General features: G+C 36.7%; 2 protein-coding genes across 3 annotated transcripts in view; one reads left to right on the top strand and one right to left on the bottom strand.

Moving 5' to 3' along the window:
• Positions 1-17,907, top strand: part of LOC139962562 (unconventional myosin-VI-like) — a 38,476-nt gene extending 20,569 nt beyond the window's left edge. For both annotated transcript variants that reach the window (XM_071962675.1, XM_071962674.1), the window contains exons 11-28: positions 313-442; positions 806-1,055; positions 1,347-1,419; positions 1,899-2,023; positions 2,651-2,746; positions 3,254-3,409; positions 5,711-5,843; positions 6,323-6,453; positions 7,116-7,323; positions 8,320-8,472; positions 9,114-9,196; positions 9,895-10,139; positions 10,778-10,936; positions 13,118-13,222; positions 13,702-13,796; positions 14,717-14,854; positions 16,346-16,546; positions 16,940-17,907. In XM_071962675.1, coding sequence (XP_071818776.1) covers positions 313-442; positions 806-1,055; positions 1,347-1,419; positions 1,899-2,023; positions 2,651-2,746; positions 3,254-3,409; positions 5,711-5,843; positions 6,323-6,453; positions 7,116-7,323; positions 8,320-8,472; positions 9,114-9,196; positions 9,895-10,139; positions 10,778-10,936; positions 13,118-13,222; positions 13,702-13,796; positions 14,717-14,854; positions 16,346-16,546; positions 16,940-17,130 — 2,672 coding nt within the window. In that variant the 3' untranslated portion in view covers positions 17,131-17,907. The remainder of the gene's footprint in view (positions 1-312; positions 443-805; positions 1,056-1,346; positions 1,420-1,898; positions 2,024-2,650; positions 2,747-3,253; positions 3,410-5,710; positions 5,844-6,322; positions 6,454-7,115; positions 7,324-8,319; positions 8,473-9,113; positions 9,197-9,894; positions 10,140-10,777; positions 10,937-13,117; positions 13,223-13,701; positions 13,797-14,716; positions 14,855-16,345; positions 16,547-16,939) is intronic.
• The window catches only part of LOC139963048 (leucine-rich repeat serine/threonine-protein kinase 1-like), a 495,817-nt gene that overhangs the window by 174,286 nt on the left and 299,486 nt on the right, over positions 1-22,045 (bottom strand). The gene's annotated exons all lie outside the window — the stretch shown is intronic.

The raw sequence follows: 22,045 nt of genomic DNA, 5'->3' as shown, positions 1-22,045 counted from the left end.
TCTGTGTGTTCTATGAGTCATTAGAGGAATCGCATGAAGTATAAAATAAGTGTAAAATAATACCCTGCAAGGAACTTCTTGTTAAAGTTGCCAACTTTGAACTCTTTCAGTACGTTTATGTTATACAAACTAATGGAACAAACATTTAACTTTGCTAATGATTATAAAATTCATTTTCACATGTTGTTTACATTTCAAAATTTGTATGTCCAATGTAGGTGTATATAAACATATATGTACATATATATGCGCAATGAATCTTTATGGGAAAAATATGTTTCATTTTAACAATTCTTGTTTTCTCTGTTTCAGGAGGTTCCGTTGTATCTGATAAAACCAAAGACTCGTTGGATTTCACGGCCAGCCTCATGAGTCTCAAGTCTCAAGAGTTACAGGAGGCTCTGACTTGTCGAAAGATGAACTCTGCCTCGGGTGTGATCAAGTAAGTGTAACCTTGAGAGAACCTTCACATAGAGGTACTAATGTAGGTTAGTTTAAAGTAACTTTAGCGAAGCCCAAGGAGCTAGGATTGCCAATGGAAGCTCATTTGAAACCGTATCCATGTGATGATCATGGATTGATACCAGCTGATATGAAACATCTTTTCAGTGATTGTTCAGAGAAATATGATGAACCTGTAATTGTCGTACCCCTTCCTGCTCCCAGGACATGTCACAGACTAGAGTGACTAGAGTACCTCAGCCTCTGACCACTTTCGCAAATAGTGAAGAGAGGTCGGCGAGACCTTTTAGCAACATTTACAACACCCCATTGATGGCCGTAACTCTTTCCTCTAACATCACAGGGTCCGTTTACAGGCGGAGCAGGTCAATAATGCTCGTGATGCCCTCGCTAAAGCCATCTACTCTCATCTCTTCGATAACATCGTCTATCGAGTCAACCAGTGCTTTCCGTTCCAAAAGTCACAAAATTTCATCGGCGTCTTAGACATCGCAGGTTTCGAGTTCTTCACTGTCAACAGCTACGAACAGTTCTGCATCAATTACTGCAACGAAAAGTTGCAACAGTTTTTCAACCAAAGAGTTTTGAAAGAGGTTTGTTCCATCTCGTCTTCCCTCAAGTAGTCTTTCCTCCTGTTTAATCTGTTCCGAAACTCACATAGAAGCAGATGCTGTGAGTATCAGGATTCTTGTATTGCTATATTGTTACATATTTGCGTTTACATGCCTGTATTGTTTTAACACTTCTTTCTGATAAAATATGGATAAAAGCGTAACATTTCTTTCTTTTGAAAGTACATATAACTTTTGTATAACTATAGCTTTGGAATTAAAAGTTTATTTTTTAGCTTCACTTTACTTTTCTCCTTTTTTTTTCAACAAAAGGAACAAGAATTATATGCCAAAGAAGGGCTAGGAGTCAACGAAGTATCTTACGTGGATAACCAAGACTGCATTGGTACGCTTCAATTCTCATTCATATTTATTTTATTTATTTATTTGTTTGCTTATTTTATTAGTTTTTTATCTTCCAATTAACATGCATCTGTTTTCTTCTTCATTTTGTGATCATTATTTGTATCCAAGTTCCTCTAATTGTGTTTTAAAATAGGCTCATTTCCATTGTTTGTGGGGGATATAGGGAGTCAGGGACAAAGAAAGTTCTTTAAATGAGGAACAAACAAAGTTCCTTAATTGAGGGACACAGAAAGCCCCTTAAGTGAGGCACAAAGAAAGTTCCTTGATTAGATTTAACCTGTCAACATCTCCTTAATTAGTAGACGTTTGACATGATTATAACCACAAATATATCTTAATAACATGGGGGAGTATCCACTCATATTCTGAATGTTATTCAATTTCTCTGATCTCTGATGTCACCATTCATTGGTTAACTAGATCGTTTAATATTATTTTACCTTTCATGTTACCCCACAGACCTGATTGAAGCTAAGACTGGTATCATGGACCTCCTTGATGAGGAGAGTAAAGTTCCAAAGGCTAACCCAAACAACTTCACTCATTCGGTGCATCAGACCCACAAGAGTCACTTCCGTCTTACTGTAAGTCTCAAGAGAGCAACTCTACACATATTTGATAAGCTTAACCAGGATAGAGGGTGGAATGTTGTTTGGTTTAGTTTGCTGGAAATCTTTCTCTTTCATTGCTTGTATGTTGTTGTTTAGTTAAAATACTGTGAAATAAACCAGAGTATAGAAAGAAAGCAACTTGGATAATGTTTGGAACCAGTTGTTTGATTTTAATTTCCTGACTGTAATGTATTGATATGGTGATCGTAGTGTTCACTTGCACCCTTGTTTACGTATGGAATCGTATTGGGTGATAATTTATATGTGTACACCTTGTATTGACCTGGAAGTGACCTCTTGAGTCTGGTAAGCAATAAAGCAGAAAGCGATCAAAACCGTTGTGTTATTATCCTTCTCAATCGGTCAAATTGAACCCGAGACATAACACTGACCAATAATCACTTTTTTTTTAGAACGTTTATTCTCCATTCTGTATTTACCTAAAAGTTTGTATAATTCGTTTCCTGGGTCATGTAACTGCCTCTGTTTTATAGATAGAGTTAAAATTTTCTACAAGATGTTGAAACTTCTAGTAATTTTTGGAGCACCATTTTCAGTTTTATCACAGCATTTTCGATCATCATTTTACACCATCCATAGATACCAAGGAAATCAAAACTGACCAGTCACCGTAACCTAAGAGATGACGAAGGATTCATTATCAGACATTTTGCAGGTGCCGTCTGCTACCAAACGGTGAGTTTTGGTATCTTTCAGATAGTCACCAAATTTGAAAATCTGATAAAATGTTCATATTTCATGAATAACTGCAATGGACGTTCTTGCCTTTTCATTGAATATTTGCTGGAAACACTTCTGGCTTAGAACAATTCACATTTGTGGAACTGATTAGTTTTGGGGTTTTATTTTGTTTGTTCTGTTGAAATAACACAATTAGGTTTGCCACTACTGTGTTTCGAAACACATTTACCCAATTATCACACCAGAAACTCATAGGCGCCACGCAAAAACACTGCACTGCAGCACTTTTGATTTGGTCCTGGCAAGCTTTTCAACGGGGCATCTAGAGGTTGTGGGGCATCCCCTCTAATCTCTTCACCTTCACGGTTGATTCCTAATCATTGTCGTGACAAGTCGATTGAATTATTCTTTCTTTCATCATGGGGATAAAATTGTGATTTATCCGTTTCATTTGTTTTGAGTATTTCAGCTAATGATTTTTTCTGTTCTTTCAACTCAAAGAATGAATTTATAGATAAGAACAACGATGCCCTTCATGCATCTCTTGAGGCCATCATCCAAGAGAGCAAGGATTCATTCCTCAAGAGTCTCTTCCCCCAGAGATCTAACAAGAAGGTGCAAAAACTGATCTTTGAGAGTGTAGGAGCAAAATTCAAGGTAAATCTCAAATATTACAGAAAAAAAATCTCTCCTGGTTCCCCCTCTGTCACCCCTCTCTTCTCCTAACTCTCTTCTACCTCCTTTCTCTACACTTTCCTGTCTTTGTCCTTCTCTAGTTCACTCCCTACCCTCTTCCCTTAATCCTCTCGTTGTCCCCCTACAGAGTATATCCTACCCCTCCTCTTCCCCCTGTTGGTTTTTTTTCCTTCTCTCCAACCCTTTGTCAACTAATCCTCTTACATCAATCTCATTTGTGTTCACCTTGCTCATTAACCTATCTGTATTCTGTGCTTGTATTTTGTCCCTTGTAGTTTCTGTTACATGTCATTCAGCCTCTGAAGAAGATCCTGCTAGGATCGAAACGTCAGGCCCACTTACTTTTACACATTCTCTTTTAAGTGAATAAGCAGTTTGCTAACAGTTTCTGTTTAAGTTTGATTTTAAGTACAGTCAAAATTCACCTATCACCTAAGTAGGATAAGAAACAACAAGAAAAAAGGTTATTTCTTGATGTTCTTCTATTTGGTGTTTCTTTTTTCCTATTACACCTTTATTCTATAGTTATCCCTCACCATTCAAATAATTCTGCGAGATTTGCCAAGCAAAAAGCCAGCGGTTTTTTCATGTCTCGTCGTTTGTGTACCCTGCAAGAAGAGAAACCTACTTCTGTTCTGATCTCAACTTTATAGGGAAATATTGATGTAACCCCTCCTTTCCTTCGGTCAAGGTAATTAGGACAATGGGTCAGCAATATGTGTATCAAGTGGGCCTAGGCTTCAAGACAGGATAAAATTATCTCCATGTCCGAATGGTTCAATGCTGATATATTCAAAACAACTGCTGAGTCAGTTCTACACAGGTTTACAATGAGAGACACAAAACACAAAGAAATGTACCATGAACTACTTATATTTTCAATCCTCCAATTATGGGAAATGGGGATGTTATAAGGGTATCAATGGCACAAAACAATAAAAAGTATCTACATTACAAAATATGTCAACTTGACCACACTCTTAAATATTAACTCTTAAATAAGCATACTTGCAGTTACATAACATGCTGGTTACTGTGGTACTGAACACTGTACATCAAGATGCAGCACAGGTTATAAAGACAATGTTAACAATGGTAAGGTTACAGTGTGTACTGTACTATACACTGAACATTTAGAACTTAGAAAACTTAATTTTATTGTCTATGGCCATGACAAATGTTACAATAAAAGAATACTTAAACTTATCTGGTTTTACACTGGTGCTGTCGCTAACTGCTCGCTTTCTTGTTTCAACGCGGAAAGTTCATTTTCGCGAATTAAGGTTCCGGTGTACATCAGTGTGCTCCATAATGGACTTGGTAATATACTGCAGTCCAGCGATTTACAAAACGGTATGACAATTTAATAAAATAGTTAGGGTTATAGTGACGTGTACAGCTCGGTGGTAGCATCCGGTTCCTTAGATAAATACAAAGTACAGGTAGACTCCAAGAACAGCAATTAAGTAAAATATGAAAAGTCCATGGTAACCATCTCGGCAAGATCCAGAACAGTGGCCCCAAAAAAATACTAATATGACATCCTCATCATAATTTAAGAATATAACTTTACATGATGAACATCTTCGAAACTCCCTATCTATACAACACTTTTTCCTTTAATAAAAATATTATAAGTACAATAGATCAAGCAAGAGAAGTCTTGCTCTCTCCAGGTGAAGAATCAAACTCTAACTAAATCAAGATACAAAGTGACAACAAGTGACAACAACTCTGGGCCACATGGCTTCCCCTCATCTTATTGGTTACTTCTAGCAATGATCCCGTTGACCAACTAATAAGATGACCAATCAGTAATTACATGATGGATTAGTCCTTATAAATATTCATGTCACCATGTGCCTTCCCTACCCCAGCACTGGGCTATTTTGTAACCCTTTCCACCATACACTGTGACTCTAAATACTATTGTCCCAGGTATAAACCACAAGCGCTATTGTCTAGCAGGCTCAGTTTATCTCAGGAGAGATAAGTAGCAAGGATACATACAAAAAGGCTTTGTGAAAGTAAAATAACCATCACTAAACTGCAATATACTCAGCAGAGGCAGGAAGTATCTGTTTACTCTTTTTAATTAAAACTATCTACACTATTGACAGAAACTGCTTCTACTAGCAAGTGAAAACAACAAACCCACTGTGTCATTCATGACACCAGGGTTACACCGAGACCTTTTATATTAATCCATATCCCTTTGTTCTTTTATTTTTTTAATTTTTTTTTTTCAACTTTAATTCAAAGGTGCAACTCGGAAAGCTTATGCAGAAATTGACCAGCACAGGATCTTCTTTCATCCGTTGCATCAAACCGAACGGTAAAATGGTCTGCAACGACTATGAAGGAGCCCAGATCCTCAGCCAACTGCAATGTTCAGGTTGGTTTCTTTAATTTTTATTTTTATTTTTATTATTAGTCAAAATGGGGAAAAAATACAAACTAAACTGTTTATCCAGCTAAAATAAGTGTAAAGAAACTTTCTACATAATGTGCTTAAAACTGTTTAGTCCTTGTTTTTATTGCAGAAATGTGATAATTTTTTTGAAGGTTGGATGAATTTTGTGATTTTACATGTCAAACATCGCAGTGAATAAGACATTATCTCGTCTGAATAGTTCAATTAAAATAAGAACTGGCAACGAACTAAAAGCTGTTTTCAGTTGCCTTATTGCAATCTTTGAAAACATAAACAGAACTTAAAAACTTCAACAACAACAAATCTTTTGCAATTTTTGTGCCTCTTCCTTCATCTTTGATGACTTGGAATATGATGGCCTGTAAATAATACTAAGAGACAAAGAAGAGCAAAAGACAGTCATAAACAAACCTCTCCTTTTCAACGATTCCTCCCAACAGGAATGGTATCCGTGCTGGACCTGATGCAGGGTGGGTTCCCTTCAAGAACCAACTTTGCTACCCTGTATCGAATGTACGAGAGTTACCTCCCCAAGGAGTTATCTACTCTCGATCCCAGGATGTTCTGTAGGGTGAGTCAGAGAACAGGTTTCTATTTTTAAAATCTATGGGGTCTGTGAGTTTCTAAGCGGTCGGTAATTCTGTGGCCCGAATTAGTTGAAGATTACCTGACGTAACAAAGGTAATGTCTGATGGCAGAGAAAAAGTAAGCGCCTTTAATTTTCTACTCTCCAAAACAAAATCCACTCACAATTCGCAAATCTAGGCCTGTCCTAAATTTCTGCTCGTGCATAGTAACAGGCACATTAGTAATGACATTAGGTGCAGGGGCTTATTGATGCATGATGGGAAATAAAGAATGACCACTTTGCTTTAGACTGGATAGAAATCGTTTACAACTAAAGGCATCAACTCATGAGTTGTCAGTTTGGCCAGGAAAATTGCATCAGTAAGCATCCATCTTGAAAATCTCATATGAGACAACTTTTCACTATTCCTCAAATGACCCTTGTGTAGCTAGAGGCTATATGCTTATTAGGCTAAGTTAGTCATATGACTCATTCAGAAAGACATTATTTTACAACAGCAATACAAACTCGAAAATGTTAAAAAAAAAAAAAAAATCTACGATAACGTTTGAAACTATTCAGCCTATTCTTGAAGTGATTTCCCAGTGTAACCCTTTCAAGATTTCCTTTTTAATTACATTGCCTTTTCTTTTTGTAACCTGTAGGCCCTGTTCCACGCCTTGGGTCTCAACGACGAGGACTACAAGTTCGGACTCACCAAGATCTTTTTTCGACCGGGGAAGTTTGCGGAGTTTGACGAGATGTTGCGGTCGGACCCGGAGAGTCTGAAGGTCCTGGTGGAGAAGGTGAAACGTTGGTTGCGCTGCGCCCGATGGAGAAAGGCACAGTATGGAACTCTGATGGGAATCAAATGTGAGTTGAAAAGTCCCGTTTTGGTAAACTTCTGGAAATGGAGGAAATGACTATGGTCTTTTTCCTTTTTTTTTTGTCTGTAACCATTTTGAACAGACAAAGATAGTATATGTTTTGGGTTTGGAAGGGGGTCACTTGTTGGAAAAAGTTTGAAATTATGATACAAAAAATGAACAGCCAAAGAAGAAGAAGAAGACTTTCATAAGACACTCCAAAACAGAATGGGGGAAAAATAGATGGTGAGGGTGGGGGGGGTAGACTTTGTTAAGACACTGCTAAAAAGTGGTGGGGGGAGGATAGATAATGGGGAGAGTGTTGGGGTATTGGAGGGTTAGTATTTTAATATTTATCTTAAAGCTCCTTACTTCATAATTCGGTTGTAAATATGGGACACTCTTACCAAGAGGTGTAATATTTGGACATATATGAATTATAGTTGGCTACCCCTTAATCTGACTCAAGATATTTCTGTCATTACAGCCAGCTGCTTGATTCTAGTGTACAAGTTGTTAACTGTTCAGTACAATACAGAAAAATTTGTGACCTAAAAGTTGTTCTATGTTTAAATGGTACACCTGATTTCACCCACTGCTGGTGGTATTTTTCGTGAACTTATATGACCCTTCTTTGTTTTTTCTTTATTATTTTTTGTTGTTGTGTACCTGGTTGTTCCATTAATTGTCATTTGCGATCACACCATGTTGTAGCAAATAGTGCCCAAATGCAGCTTTATAATAGAATTTTTGAAATAAAGCTGTTAAGAGTGCTTTGCAAAGCATTCCCAATGGATGACAAAAAGATTTTCTGGATTAATAGGCAAGTGGGTGTTACCCATTGTTTGCTTCTGCTGTCGTCTATCACACGAGACCCCCTTGATGGAAATGTCTAAGTAGGTACGTTCTCTTTAACACTTGAAAAAGTGTATTGTTAGAAAGCCTATTTCTTTCTGTGAAGATAAGGCAAATCATGAAAGAGTTTGGCTTTATTTATCGACAGTGAAAAATAAGATCCTCTACCGACGTGCCGCCCTGGTTAAGATGCAGAGTGTATTCAGAATGATAATTGCTCTTCGCAAACACCGCCCTCGCGTCATCGCTATGAAGAATGCGCAGAAACTCTTCTCAGAAGTCGAGAAGATGACTAAGATCGGTCAGTATTCTAGATTCAAATTAAAATATACATTTATTATTTATATTTAAAATATATTTCTTCATGCAGGAGAAAGGATGATGTCATCGCGATAACTCTCACTCGAAATGAAATCTGTTCATACTCCAACATGTGATCTATGGGATCTTTGGCAAACTGCCAAATCCGAATAATTTCAAAAATAACATGATGAGGTGTTTCAGTGTAATAAAAATAATTTGTTTGTCCATGTTTTATTCCTTACAAAGAGAGTTTCAAAAAGAGCTGTTACTTCTCGATATTTAAATCTTGTTTTGCTTTCCTCAGACTATAGTATTGTATGATATGTTACGTTAGGTGTATGTTAGGGTACGTGTTATGCTACCTACTGTAATAATGCGCTGTATTATGTGAGGCCACTGTATGTTTATTCCCGTATAGAGCTCAACAATTTGTGAGAGAAAGAAGAAAGGGGAAGGGGTTAGTGGGTGGGGTTAAAAAGAGGAATCATACTTTTGTATCATCTCTAGAATGTAGGTTATAGTTGGATGTTTAAGATTATTTAAGATTATCATTTCTTTTAACTGTCCAGCCTGTGCCACTGATTTAACTTATTTCACAATTTTATGATAAAAAAGACTTTTCTCCTCCTTTTTTTTTAGCTAAGGACATAAAAGACAAGAAAGCCAAAGCTCAAGTAAAGGAAACTCACGCGAAGATTGAACAGTATATCAAACAGATTAAGGTAAATCAAAATCAGTTTTCACTGCTTGGTTTGAACTGTTGATGACATTGAAGTAACGCTCATATTAAGAGTAATTAGAAGCTGTCTTTTGTAACCCTTTTCCACTTTTTACCAGATTCACTCCGGTTTTCTTTAGTATGTCTTGTTCAAAGTCTGGGAAGTCTGGCAAACCTCAGCAGCTAATGACAGTTAATACAGCTTCAGCTACAATTCTTATATGTAAAGTAGGCTAGGCTAGGTAACTCAACTATGAAGATGTGATAGGTTGTTTATACTCGGTTTTGCAATGCAACAAAAATTTTCACAATTTGAAATACATCTTCTGTGATATGAAAAGTAACAAAGTGATTGCTGTTTTGATGATGTCAGATCTCAAGAGAAATATTGTTGTCATGGCAACTATTCCCTAGCACTTACAGTTTATAGTTTTTGCCTACAAGAGTTTGTATCATTAGACTGTCTGAGGAATCTTATTTTGAAGTTACTTATGTTGTGTTTGCTTGTACAATTTGCCGCCATATTGGTAGATATTTTTTCTCTTTCCGGAAAAGGTATTTGGCTTTAGACAAAAATTTTACAAAACATGACTCATCAGTCCATAAATATTTTCTCATGACTTTGGTTGGACTATCAGATTTTAAAAGTATCCTTGTTTGTTTCCCCCCCCCCCCATTTATTTTAACTAATGAATAATGTAGACTACAGTTATGACCAGAAAGCAAATGGAAGACCAGCACATGAAAATATCGATGGAACTAGCAGAGAACATCAAGAGTTTGATCAATCTCAAGAAAGCGGAGGCGGCCGAACAGGAACGCCTCCGTCGGATCCAAGAGGAGATGGAACGAGAGAGGAAGAGAAAGGAAGAGGAGGAAAGAATCAGGAAATTGGAGGAAGCAGAGAGAGAATTGAAACGGAAACTGGAGGAAGAAGAACGTCGAAAGTAAGACGAGATGATTTTGTTTGAATTAAAACAATAAAGTTGTTCGATACATTTGATTAGTAAATTAACAATGGCAAAATGACTTGTGCAAATTTATATCAACAAATCTTAATAGGTCATCACAGAAATTTCAGTTCACTCGATGAAAACATTGCGCTATCTTCTCGAAACTTTGAATGACTCCAATATTATCAGAGATATAGTTTAAGGTGAACAGGGTACCGGAGTACATCAGATAAGATGATAGGTTTAAGAATTAACTTGTGAACTGGAATGGGAGGGCTAATATTGACTTATTAATAATTAATTAATAATATATAATAAATAATATATTAATATTTCTCTTGACATGCTTCTATTGATATTTCTCTTGAAATGTGTTGAAAGGAGAAGGCCTGAGCATTAGCTGAAGTCGTCACATGGTTGTGATAGTTTTAAGAGGTTTCAAACGAACGACTGCGTATGGCTTGTTCAAAGTTTGGATTCTAAATAGAGTTACGGAGAAAGCAAACTTGAATATCTGAAGAAAGACTCAGAACTTTTCCCGTGCAAGATGAGATGCAATTTTTTTTTTTTTTTTGGTGGCTAAGACTGCAAACATTAAATATGTAATTGAACTATTTTGATTTTTCTCATAGGAAAGCAGAGATGGAAGAAAAACGAAGAAAGGAGGAAGAAGAGTTACAGAAACAGCTGGAAGAGGAGAGGAAGAGATTGGAAGAAGAGAGGAAACAACTGGAAATGGACAAGAAGAAACAGGCAGAGAACCAGAGGAAATTGGAAGAGGAGAAAAAGAGGTATATTAGAAGGGGGATGGAGGATAGGGAAATGGGAAGGGTGGGGAAGGGTGGGTGGGGTGGGGAATAAATGCAGAGGAAGCAGGAAGAAGAGAAACAGGTATATTAGAAGGGGGATGGAGGACAGGGAAATGGGAAGGGTGGGTGGGGTGGGGAATAAATGCAGAGGAAGCAGGAAGAAGAGAAACAGGTATATTAGAAGGGGGATGGAGGATAGGGAAATGGGAAGGGTGGGTGGGTGGGGAATAAATGCAGAGGAAGCAGGAAGAAGAGAAACAGGTATATTAGAAGTGGGATGGAGGATAGGGAAATGGGAAGGGTGGGTGGGGTGGGGAGTAAATGCAGAGGAAGCTGGAAGAAGAAAAACAGGTATATTAGAAGGGGTATGGAGGATAGGGAAATGGGAAGGGTGGGTGGGGTGGGGAATAAATGCAGAGGAAGCTGGAAGAAGAAAAACAGGTATATTAGAAGGGGGATGGAGGATAGGGAAATGGGAAGGGTGGGTGGGGTGGGGAATAAATGCAGAGGAAGCTGGAAGAAGAAAAACAGGTATATTAGAAGAGGGATGGAGGATAGGCAAATGGAAAGGGTGGGTGGGAAGGGTGGGTGGATGGGAAGGGTGGGTGGGGTGGGGAAAAATGCAGAGGAAGCTGGAAGAAGAGAAACAGGTATATTAGAAGGGGATGGAGGATAGGGAAATGGGAAGGGTGGGTGGGGTGGGGAATAAATGCAGAGGAAGCTGGAAGAAGAGAAACAGGTATATTAGAAGGGGATGGAGGATAGGGAAATGGGAAGGGTGGGTGGGGTGGGGAATAAATGCAGAGGAAGCTGGAAGAAGAGAAACAGGTATATTAGAAGGGGATGGAGGATAGGAAAATGGGAAGGGTGGGTGGGTGGGGAATAAATGCAGAGGAAGCTGGAAGAAGAAAAACAGAGGTATATTAGAAGGGAAGGAGGATTAGGAAAATGGGAAGGGTGGGTGGGGTGGGGAATAAATGCAGAGGAAGCTGGAAGAAGAAAAACAGGTATATTAGAAGGGGGATGGAGGATAGGGAAATGGGAAGGGTGGGTGGGGTGGGGAAAAATGCAGAGGAAGCTGGAAGAAGAAAAACAGGTATATTAGAAGAGGGATGGAGGATAGGCAAATGGAAAGGGTGGGTGGGAAGGGTGGGTGGATGGGAAGGGTGGGTGGGGTGGGGAAAAATGCAGAGGAAGCTGGAAGAAGAGAAACAGAGGTATATTAGAAGGGGATGGAGGATAGGCAAATGGAAAGGGTGGGTGGGAAGGGTGGGTGGGTGGGAAGGGTGGGTGGGTGGGGTGGGGAAAAAATGCAGAGGAAGCTGGAAGAAGAGAAACAGAGGTATATTAGAAGGGGATGGAGGATAGGCAAATGGAAAGGGTGGGTGGGAAGGGTGGGTGGGTGGGAAGGGTGGGTGGGTGGGGTGGGGAAAAATGCAGAGGAAGCTGGAAGAAGAGAAACAGAGGTATATTAGAAGGGGATGGAGGATTAGGAAATGCGAAGGGTGGGTGGGGTGGGGAAGCGTGGGTGAGGTGGGGAATAAATGCAGAGGAAGCTTGAAGAAGAGAAAAAGGAGGTATAAATGGTGTGGAAGGGGATGGGAAGGGTTGGGATGAGAAGGGTGGGGAGGGGATTAATGCAAAGGAAGTTGGAAGAAGAGAAAAGGAGGTATAGTAGAGGGGCAAGGAGGGGTAGGAGATGGTAAGGGTGGCTTAAGGGGGTGTTGATAGGGATGGGAATGATTCGGATGGGAAGGGGGGGGGGAATTAATGAAGAGGAAGTTGGAAGAAGAGAATAACAGGTATATTAGAGGAGAAGGAGGATTAAGAGATGGAAAGGGTGGGGATAGGATGTGTTTGGAGATTCATGAAGAAGAAGATAGGTGTTAGATGTGGAGAGAGAAAATGCTGTTTGTCCGGTGTAAACGAAGCTCTCAGACTCAGCAGCTGCACAGAGTGTCGTTTGGAGTTCCTACCAAATCAAATGCTCTGTCTACATGTTAAACTAGCTGTCATTACCATTGAACCATTAAATATGTGTTACCATTAAACTAGTTGTCATTACCATGGCATTACCAGTTTGAATAAATGTAAGTGAAAGAAGGTAAACATTGGTCAAGGCTCTGCTAGTTAAACACTTGATCATCTCTTGACTTTCCTCAGACAAGCTCAACTGGAACAAGAACGTCTGGACCAGGAAATGGCGCATCGACTGGCGGCCGAGAGCCAGGCTCAAGTCATTCAAGTGGAAGAGCCGGCAGTCTCAGTGTGAGATTACAGTTTATATGATAAAGTTTATCTCTGATTTCACATTCAAGATGTAACAATGGTCAACTGAAGAGAAAGGATGCGTCGTACGTGAGCGACGTCGTAGGTTAAGAATGATGTCTAAGAGTCAGGGATAATCAAGACCACACTTGTCCGATATCTCTGCCTCTCAATCTGTGCGTAATTTTTTCGCGAAATTTGTGATCAGAGAAATGAGTGTCTACGTGTAGGATTCATTTTCCAAATCTTCCAAGATTCCAAATCTGAGTTAGAAATGTACAATTTGAAGCCACCTGACGTGTAAATTGTAATCCATAAGCCCTTGCGGGTTTCTCCCACCTTTGTGGTCGCTTAAGCGGAGTATAAATAACTACTGATTATTGTTATGATTATTATTAATATTTTTTTCAACTTTGCTTCCATTTCCCACTCTGTTGTTGTTGTAGTTGTAGAGTTTCTTTATGACTTGTTTCTCACAGATCGGAAATACTTGTTCAGTCATCTGCCCCTACCAAGCGAGACTTGTCCAAGTTGAAGTATGCTGAACTTAGAGATATGATTAACACTTCTACCGGTAAGAGGAACCTCTCTCGAAATATCTCATTAAATGAATTCGATAATACGCAAGTCAAGACCAAGATATCTGGATCGCTTGCATTATCTCTTTGATGTTTCATGTATTCCTTCTTCATACGTTTCATTTCGTGAACAAGAAGGATTCAAATCTCTCGATCGGTGTTACTACCATTCCAGTATGGTTGAGGTGTAATGAGGGGTACGAGATAGCTAGCCAAGGAAAGTTGTGTATTACTGTAGTTTGTTCTGGCATTACAGAAAATATACAATGCTTGTCATAGTTAGTCCCAAATTTGAAAGTCATCTTAAGGTTATATGATTGAGAAATTTTTGATGCCAAACTAAAACAGGTTATAAAATCTTGCATAGCTTGGGAGACATCCTAGTTTAAGAAGTTGTGTCGTAGGGCTGTCACTTTGTAAATCTCTTGTATTGCCACTAAGATCTGCAATTCGTTTACCTTCGCTTTGGTTCTTCTCTTAATATTTTCATGGTATCTGGTCGACAGAGTGGACATGGAGGTCATGTCATCATTAGGTCATGTCATCATTAGGTCATTAGGTCAATATTTTTAGGTCAATAGGTCAATATTCACAGAATATAACCATTGACCTAAATACAGAAAAAAAAATTAAAAACCTTTAAACATATCTTACTCGGTGATGTCATATTTAGACTTACTCAAGTCTTTAGTCTTGTGTGTAAAGGAACATTAAACATGTGACATGTCACAAATGGAATAGATCGTTTTTTGTTCCTTAGCTGTTTGTCTTGATCACATAGACCAATGATGATGGTTGGATTGGTGTCTTCTTTAATATAAATCCCGTTTTAAGACCTGTTTTTTGCTAGCTTGTTTATTAAATGCCACCAGTTTGTACATCAGTTTTCCATGTTTTTTTCTTTCTGGCCCTGCAGATGTGGAGTTGCTGGCAGCATGCAAAGAAGAGTTCCATCGTAGGTTGAAGACTTACCACGCATGGAAGACCAAAAATAAGAAGACCAACGCTCAGAAGCAGGAGCAGAAACGAGCCCCAGAACCCGTCATACAGTCAGGTCAGTTTTTCATCTAGAAATATCACAGATTTTTTATTTTTTTATATTTTTTTAATTGGTTTTCACTTTTCAAAAATAGAGGTCACATGGAATAACTAATTAAAATATCTAATAAAAATAAAAATAATAAAATAGTAAAAATAATGAAATAATGAAATTAATAATAAAAATAACTAATAAAATTAGAGGTCACATGGAATAAGTTCAGATTTTGGGTAGCAGTTTCATAGGTTCTGAACTTCTGTCTCTTATACACTACTACTAAGGTCCCTGTATACAAAACTGCCATACACCAATGCACTTGCATAGTAATTTGGCCCTCTTGCATGGCATATTGCTATGCAGTAACGGATAAATTATACCTTGTGGAATATTGTTTTACATGTTTTGTGAGGACTGTATGCCTCCTGAGTGCAAATCTCAAAATATCTTTGTAAAGTCGGGAAGGTTTGCCTCTTCAAAACCTCGGTACAATTGGCTTTGAACATGTCAACTACAGATCTCCTGTGTTATGTTGTGACCCTATCAAGTTTGCTTGCTGAAAAATATTGTCTGGTAGCAGCTGTAAATAGTTATGTGTGAAAATTTAAAAAGACCAATTAGTTTTACATAAAGAAACGGACACTTGCACATTCAGCTACACAATGCTGTACATAGGCAATCAGTTAACAGTTTTTTATTTTTTTTATTATTATTTTGATTTATAATTATGTGTCATTTTAATGACTCTGTTGTTTTATTTGTTTTGTGTTTTAGTTGCTTTGGCTTTCTATGTGTAGAATCACTTTCTCTTGTCAGTGTGTTGCTGAAAAGTTAGGGTGTTACCATGATTAGTTCTGGGATAATTCTCTTATTAACTGCAGTCAATTTAAGTTTTATAAAGTGCATGTTGCTAAATGGGTATCTGGAATACAGCTGACGAAGAGCCAGTTGTTTGGGGGGGGGGGGGGGTTGGATACATTTAAACAAATTATTTGATACAATGACCAATGATGCAGTGGGAACCTCAACATGTTTGTAATCAAACTCTTTTCTGGACTTGGTTGGGAATTTTTAGCATATTTTAAATTATAACCATTGGTACAAAACTAAGTTTGATCAAATTCACTGCTGTATTTCTATGCCATGATAGTTGGTGTTGCTATGTTTCAAGAAATGGTGATGAAATGCACACCTCTCTATATTATACATTATCTAGAAACAGGCATTCTTTTCTTCTTTATTTTTCAAATTTAAATAACTGTGGACCTTCTTGCAAATTTTGGAATGATCAGTGACAGTAAATGAAATCAAGGCTCACTTTTTATCCGGGTACGACCCATGCAATCCGGGGAGGGTCTCTGGCAAACCGGGGGCACGTCTGGTCTCCTTACTATTAGCCATCGTTCAAAGAGTCCTTTGCCAAGAACTTTAATGTTACCATAAGTACAGGCTGTCTATTATAACAATTACAAAAGGATTAACCATTAGGATTTCCGTACTCACCCGTAGCTATGGAGTTTGATACATTGGCACAGTCTCCTAGACCTCAACCGACCGTTAAACAGCCAGCAGGTCAGCGCTACTTTCGCGTGCCGTTCGCCGCGGGTGAGATGGGCCAGAGGGGATTCTGGTTCGCCCATTTTGATGGTCCTTGGATAGCTAGACAAATGGAAATTCATCCGAATAAGGTTCCGGTTATTTTAGTTGCTGGTAAGTTCTTAGATCAACTGGTTGCTAAGCTGTGTTTTGAACACTATCCAATCCAACAATGAAGTGAGAAAAATACAGAAAACCAAACCATTCTGCTGCCCGGGTGCAGCTATGACATCATAGGGTGCAGCTATGACATCACACCTGTTTGCTTCAAGTTCACATATCGAACTAATCTGTTAAAATTTTCAAGTACCCACATCTCCATAATGCTAGGTAGGAGTTGCTTAATACAAATTTCCCAGAGATGCTAAGAAATATGCACCGCTTTCATCAATCAAAAATAAAATTGCCCCCTGAATTTTCTGTTTTCAGGATCTTGAATGTTAATAAGGTAAAGAAAGCAGATGCTACAAAAAAAAAAATGCAAAAATATTCTTGTTCTATTTACAGGAAAGGATGATCTTAACATGTGTGAAATGACCTTAGAAGCAACTGGGTTGACCCGAAGGGCAAACGCTGAAATCCTGGAGAGGGAATTCGAAGAGGAATGGAACAAAGCCGGTGGAAGCGTGTACCACCTTCAGGCTATCCGCACACATCAAGCCAGGCCGACTTCAGCCACCGCTAAACTGACACGATGATAATAGAAACTAATAGCAGAAACTTAGTGGTTAAAAAGTTCATACTTTATCAATAATAGTTTTCATATTTTGTTCCATCGACAACTTTTTCCATGTTATTTGTTCCATGTTTACACATTCCTGCTGTATAGGGACACACTTTTCTCAATCAGTTTTGGTAGTTTTTTTAGAAGGTACTTTTCACGAAGGCAAGGGAAAATTAAAATTCAACTTTACTTAATGCCAACACCGTTGCATTTTCAAAACATTTTCAGGTATCTGGAAATTATTTGTCATAATTTGCTTGAATGTAAAAAAGGTAAAGACAACCAAACCTCAGCCGAGTGATCAGTGTGAACACCTTTTGCCTTTTGTAGTTTGTACTCTCATGTTCAACATACTATAGATCATGTATTACTTAATTAACCTCATTTGCATATCATGACAAAAAAACTGATGGTTTCTTAATTAAAGCAGTACTTTAAAATTGGTAATTCACTACATTGTTTTAAAGTGGTTTTTGGTATGAATGTTTTGTCCAAATTTGTCTTTTTTGGTAATTTTCCAACTCTTGCACATAGTAAACACATATTTCAGTGTGTACGTTATGCCTTAACATTATTTATGTAGAGCTGGTAGCCTGCAATCTGTTATCCTTGAATTGTCATTAATTACTAAAATATTGAAAAATTTTAGCCAATATTTCCAAATGTTCTTTCAACTGTCACTGCGACCTTCATTTCACTTTGGCCTTTATACTCATTGTGTATTCATTTTAAGTCTGCTTTTGACAAATTTCTAAGTGAAAAAACAACAACAAAAAAACAAGAATGTATTCTTATGTAAATTAATACACCTCTATTGTATTATTGACCATATATGTATACCATGCTTTAAAAAATGACTTAAAAATTTAACCATTCCATTGTTCTTGCAATTTGAAAACAAATATTCAGAGATGGATTAATGTTTTGGAGTATTCGTAGTATTCCTTTAAGAAAAAACAAAGGTCATGAGTAGAACTTTTGAAGAGCTTTCATATAATGTGTCCTGGTTTTATCTTGCTGAAGAGACTTTCATAGATGAAAAATAACAATAGAAAAGGACAAAACATTCCATTGTTCGTTCAATTTGAACAAAGGAATATTCAGAGATGGTATAATGTTTTGAAGTATTCATAGTATTCATTTAAGAAAGAAAAGAGCTTTCGTATCATTTTTGTATAATTTAAGTATTAATATTTAGAGTTGATTCAATTGGTGTAGGGTGTCTCGGTTTAATTTTCGACAAGAACGGTTATGTCTTTCTACAATGGAGAGTAGTATTCATCATATTAGGGATAACCTTATTGTTGCAGAGAACAAAGAGCTATTGTTCTTTTTAGTACAGTATTTATTGTCCTTTGTAAGGATAGATGTTGTATTATTGATTAAACATTGTCACTTAGTATTCTAGAAAGTACCTCTATGTATTTAAACTCTATGGGTGTGCTACACCCTTAAGCTTTGCCTGTGTTATTTTTCCTTTGTCAGGATAGTTTTGCAATATTTGAAGAGAGTGAAGTATTCGTTCACACTTGAGATCAACTCTCTGAAGACACCACTGGCCATCTTTAAGCTGAACCCTTAGGCTTTCATCATTGTTGCCTCACAGAAGTATTAAAGAAAAAAGTACTGACAACTTAGAGCTTATTTTCATTATGTTAACTTGAACAACTCTTTGCAAAATCTAAAATTGGAGTAAGTCAGTGCAATTTGAAGTAAGAGCCTTTGCTGAAATTTATCATCTGTGGTGTAGGAATTGGTTGGTGAGAAAAGACATTTTGCATAAATACTTACAAATAGTTAGTTATGTAAGTTATAGTTTAGTATAGTTACTTAAGTTATGAAAGTTATAGTCATTTTGAAAACCAGAATTTTTTATGGTATAATATTTAATAGAATCTAATCATGGCAACCCAAATATCAAATTTTTTTTTTGGCATACAGTACCTTCAGATGCACTTAGGTTGTCGTCTATGCTGTTAACTGCCATATTGTTGGACTAAACATCTGGAACTTCTTTTTTTTTTTTTTTTTGGGCATAACATTCATTCTAAGATGAAATTTTGGTAATATTATTCATTTTAATAGCATAAAAATAACAGAAAAATTGTAAAACTTATAAATTTGCAATGAACCATGAAAGTATGACAATGTTCTCAGTACAAGCAGCACTGTACTTATTTTATTGCGATTTCGTCAGTTGGACTCATCTTCCTTTTGTTTAGTATTATCTTTTAAGGAAATTAGCTAGATTAGCTAAATTATTCCTATTATGCCACTTAAAGTAATATATTTAGAGAATATGTGTCATGTAATGAATCATCACAATTAATTTTTTTTTTTAAATTCATATTCAATATAATATATGATATCTGTTGATCGGTTTATTTGCACACAGGATTTGGTAGTGATAAATGAACATCATTTTTTGCTAACGTTTGTCGCTCAATTTTCATTTACATTAATGTTTCTTTCCTAGAAATTTTGTCATGCGCCCTTTAATTTTTTTTTCTTGATATCTTTACCTCTTTATCATTTTGCACTCATGGAGAAGTGTCATGCAGAAAGTCGAGAAGAATATAAAAATTCCAGATAGATGTTTCTCCTTCTACCTGAAAATTTTAGTCAGTTTAAAATTCTGGTAGCCTTTAAGTTGATCAACTCCTCTTTTGTTTCTGTTTACTGTTTTTTTTTTGTTCTTTATTATTGCTTTGGAATTATATGAAATTTTGAAAAAAATATTTAATCAAGATATGTTTGGTACAAACATAATCATGTTGTTCTATTCAACAAAACAGTTTCATGTTACACATTTGTGTTCAAAGTTCAATATGTCCAGATGTCATCATTCATTCATGAAATTTATGACTATTTAATAATTATTCACAAAGAGAGAAGGATGGTGGGGTGGGGAGGGGAGGGGGGGGAAACGATAACTATAAAATAAGTTTGGCAGTACTCAGCAAATATTACATGAAGATTATCCTAGAGAATAAAATGTTCTTGAAATAGCTAAAATTAAAAAACAAATTTAATAATCATAGCTTTTCATATCGTACTAAAGATTGATTATGTTGACCAGAATTTTAGTTGTTGGAGTTTAGTCAGCGAAGTGATGCATCAAATTTGTTGCCTGTTTAGAAATGTAATAAACATATATTACATACATATAAATATATATATATATATATATATATACATATATATATATATATATTGTTATCATTTGGCAATTGTTGTCTGACTTGATTTCGGCAGTCGGCCGATGTTTTCATGGAACGCCAAGTTTTGTTGGTTTAGATGCTGCTTGTAAACTATATATTCTGCCAAGACTATTTCCTACATGGACCAAAACCTATTCCATGCAGCCCTTTAATGTAACACAGTCACTATTTTATTTTAATGAACATTTAAAATAATTATTTTGGTGAATATGAATACTAACCAGCTTGAATTGCAAGTTAATAAACAGAGCAGTTGTTTACAATTTCACGTTAGTAAATGTAGAGTATTGTTTCAAACTGTGTTAAGCTCCTATTTTTAGAAATAGTTGTCTTTCTTTGTATGACATGCTTCAGAATATTCATTTTTAGGTATTTATTGGAGATAAAATGTACTCGTTTGCATTATTTTATGCATCTTTGAAACAATTTCCCAATTCAAGTTCCTGTATGAAGTCATGTTAGCGTCATTCTAACGACACACGATCATTAAGTTTTAATTATTCTGATTCATGCATTGTCAGCAAATTTTTTTTTTCAAGTATCAGCACGGCTGTGTAATAAAATTTACTTTTACAAGAGATGTACATTGTCTTATCTTTTGTCATTGTCTTATCCATTCTTATTAGATTAATTGTTAACTTTAACTTTTACAAGGCAAAATTATTGATAGTTTCTGCTAAAAAAAAATATATCAGAAACTACTAAACTCCATACACCCTTCCTTGGTTCTTGTGTTTAGAAGCTATTTCGTTTGAACTATATAGAGCTACGTGTATTGTAGTTCTGAAATATGAAAATGGGCGGGGATTCCACCAGTTAGCAACGATGTTATATGGGTAAACTGCCGCGAATGTTTTTTTTTTTTTTTTTTTTTTTGGGGGGGGAGGGGGGGTTGTGTTTTTTTTGTTTTTTTTTTTTGTTTTTTTTTTTTTTTTGTTTTTCTCTTCTCCTTTTTCTTTGGTTTTCCTTCAATTTTTTTTTTTTTTTGGTTTTTTTTTTATATTTTTTTTATTTACAGCATTTTTACCGATTAGATTTGCACGAGTCTGATTACCAGGATTTTTTTGTTAAAACATCCTCGCCGTACCCAGTTTGTTCATCATCAATGTTCCGTGTTGGGTCGAGTGTGGCCATACTTACACCCCAAATATACGCCAGATTATAACAATCCTTCGTGATTTGTTGAAGATGGTCCGCAGTCTCGAAGCGCCATATACACGACACTGAATGGTTGATTGTATTGTCTGCCATGACTGGTATTTCCCCGCTATCTACCCACGGAAATATGAGGTTACATTATATATACCATGGAATCCCTTATAAAGCAGATAATATGAGACAGAAAAATAATTCAAATTATATCTTAAAATATGTTGAAAACAGAAGTTTCAAACCCCTTTGAAGAGATTGCTAAAATGTTAGCCTGATTATCTAGGCTACAATATACCCAATTGATCTGTTTTCTGAAAGTTTTGATTTTGCTGTTATAGCCTCGAAAAATCATGGCTATAATGTGTCATGAATATTCATTAAAAGAATGTTTAGATTATACTTACCTATTATGTGTGACATTCCTTTTGAACTGATTCAGCCTGAATTTTTGTATTGATTTATTCCAAGTTGAAAACAAATTAAGGCTCTGAATTTACGAAATGCATATAGTTGTGC

This window comes from Apostichopus japonicus, chromosome 21 (genome assembly GCF_037975245.1).
Source record: "Apostichopus japonicus isolate 1M-3 chromosome 21, ASM3797524v1, whole genome shotgun sequence".
In the NCBI taxonomy this organism is placed as follows: domain Eukaryota; kingdom Metazoa; phylum Echinodermata; class Holothuroidea; order Aspidochirotida; family Stichopodidae; genus Apostichopus; species Apostichopus japonicus.
This window is presented reverse-complemented; position numbering and strand designations above follow the sequence as displayed.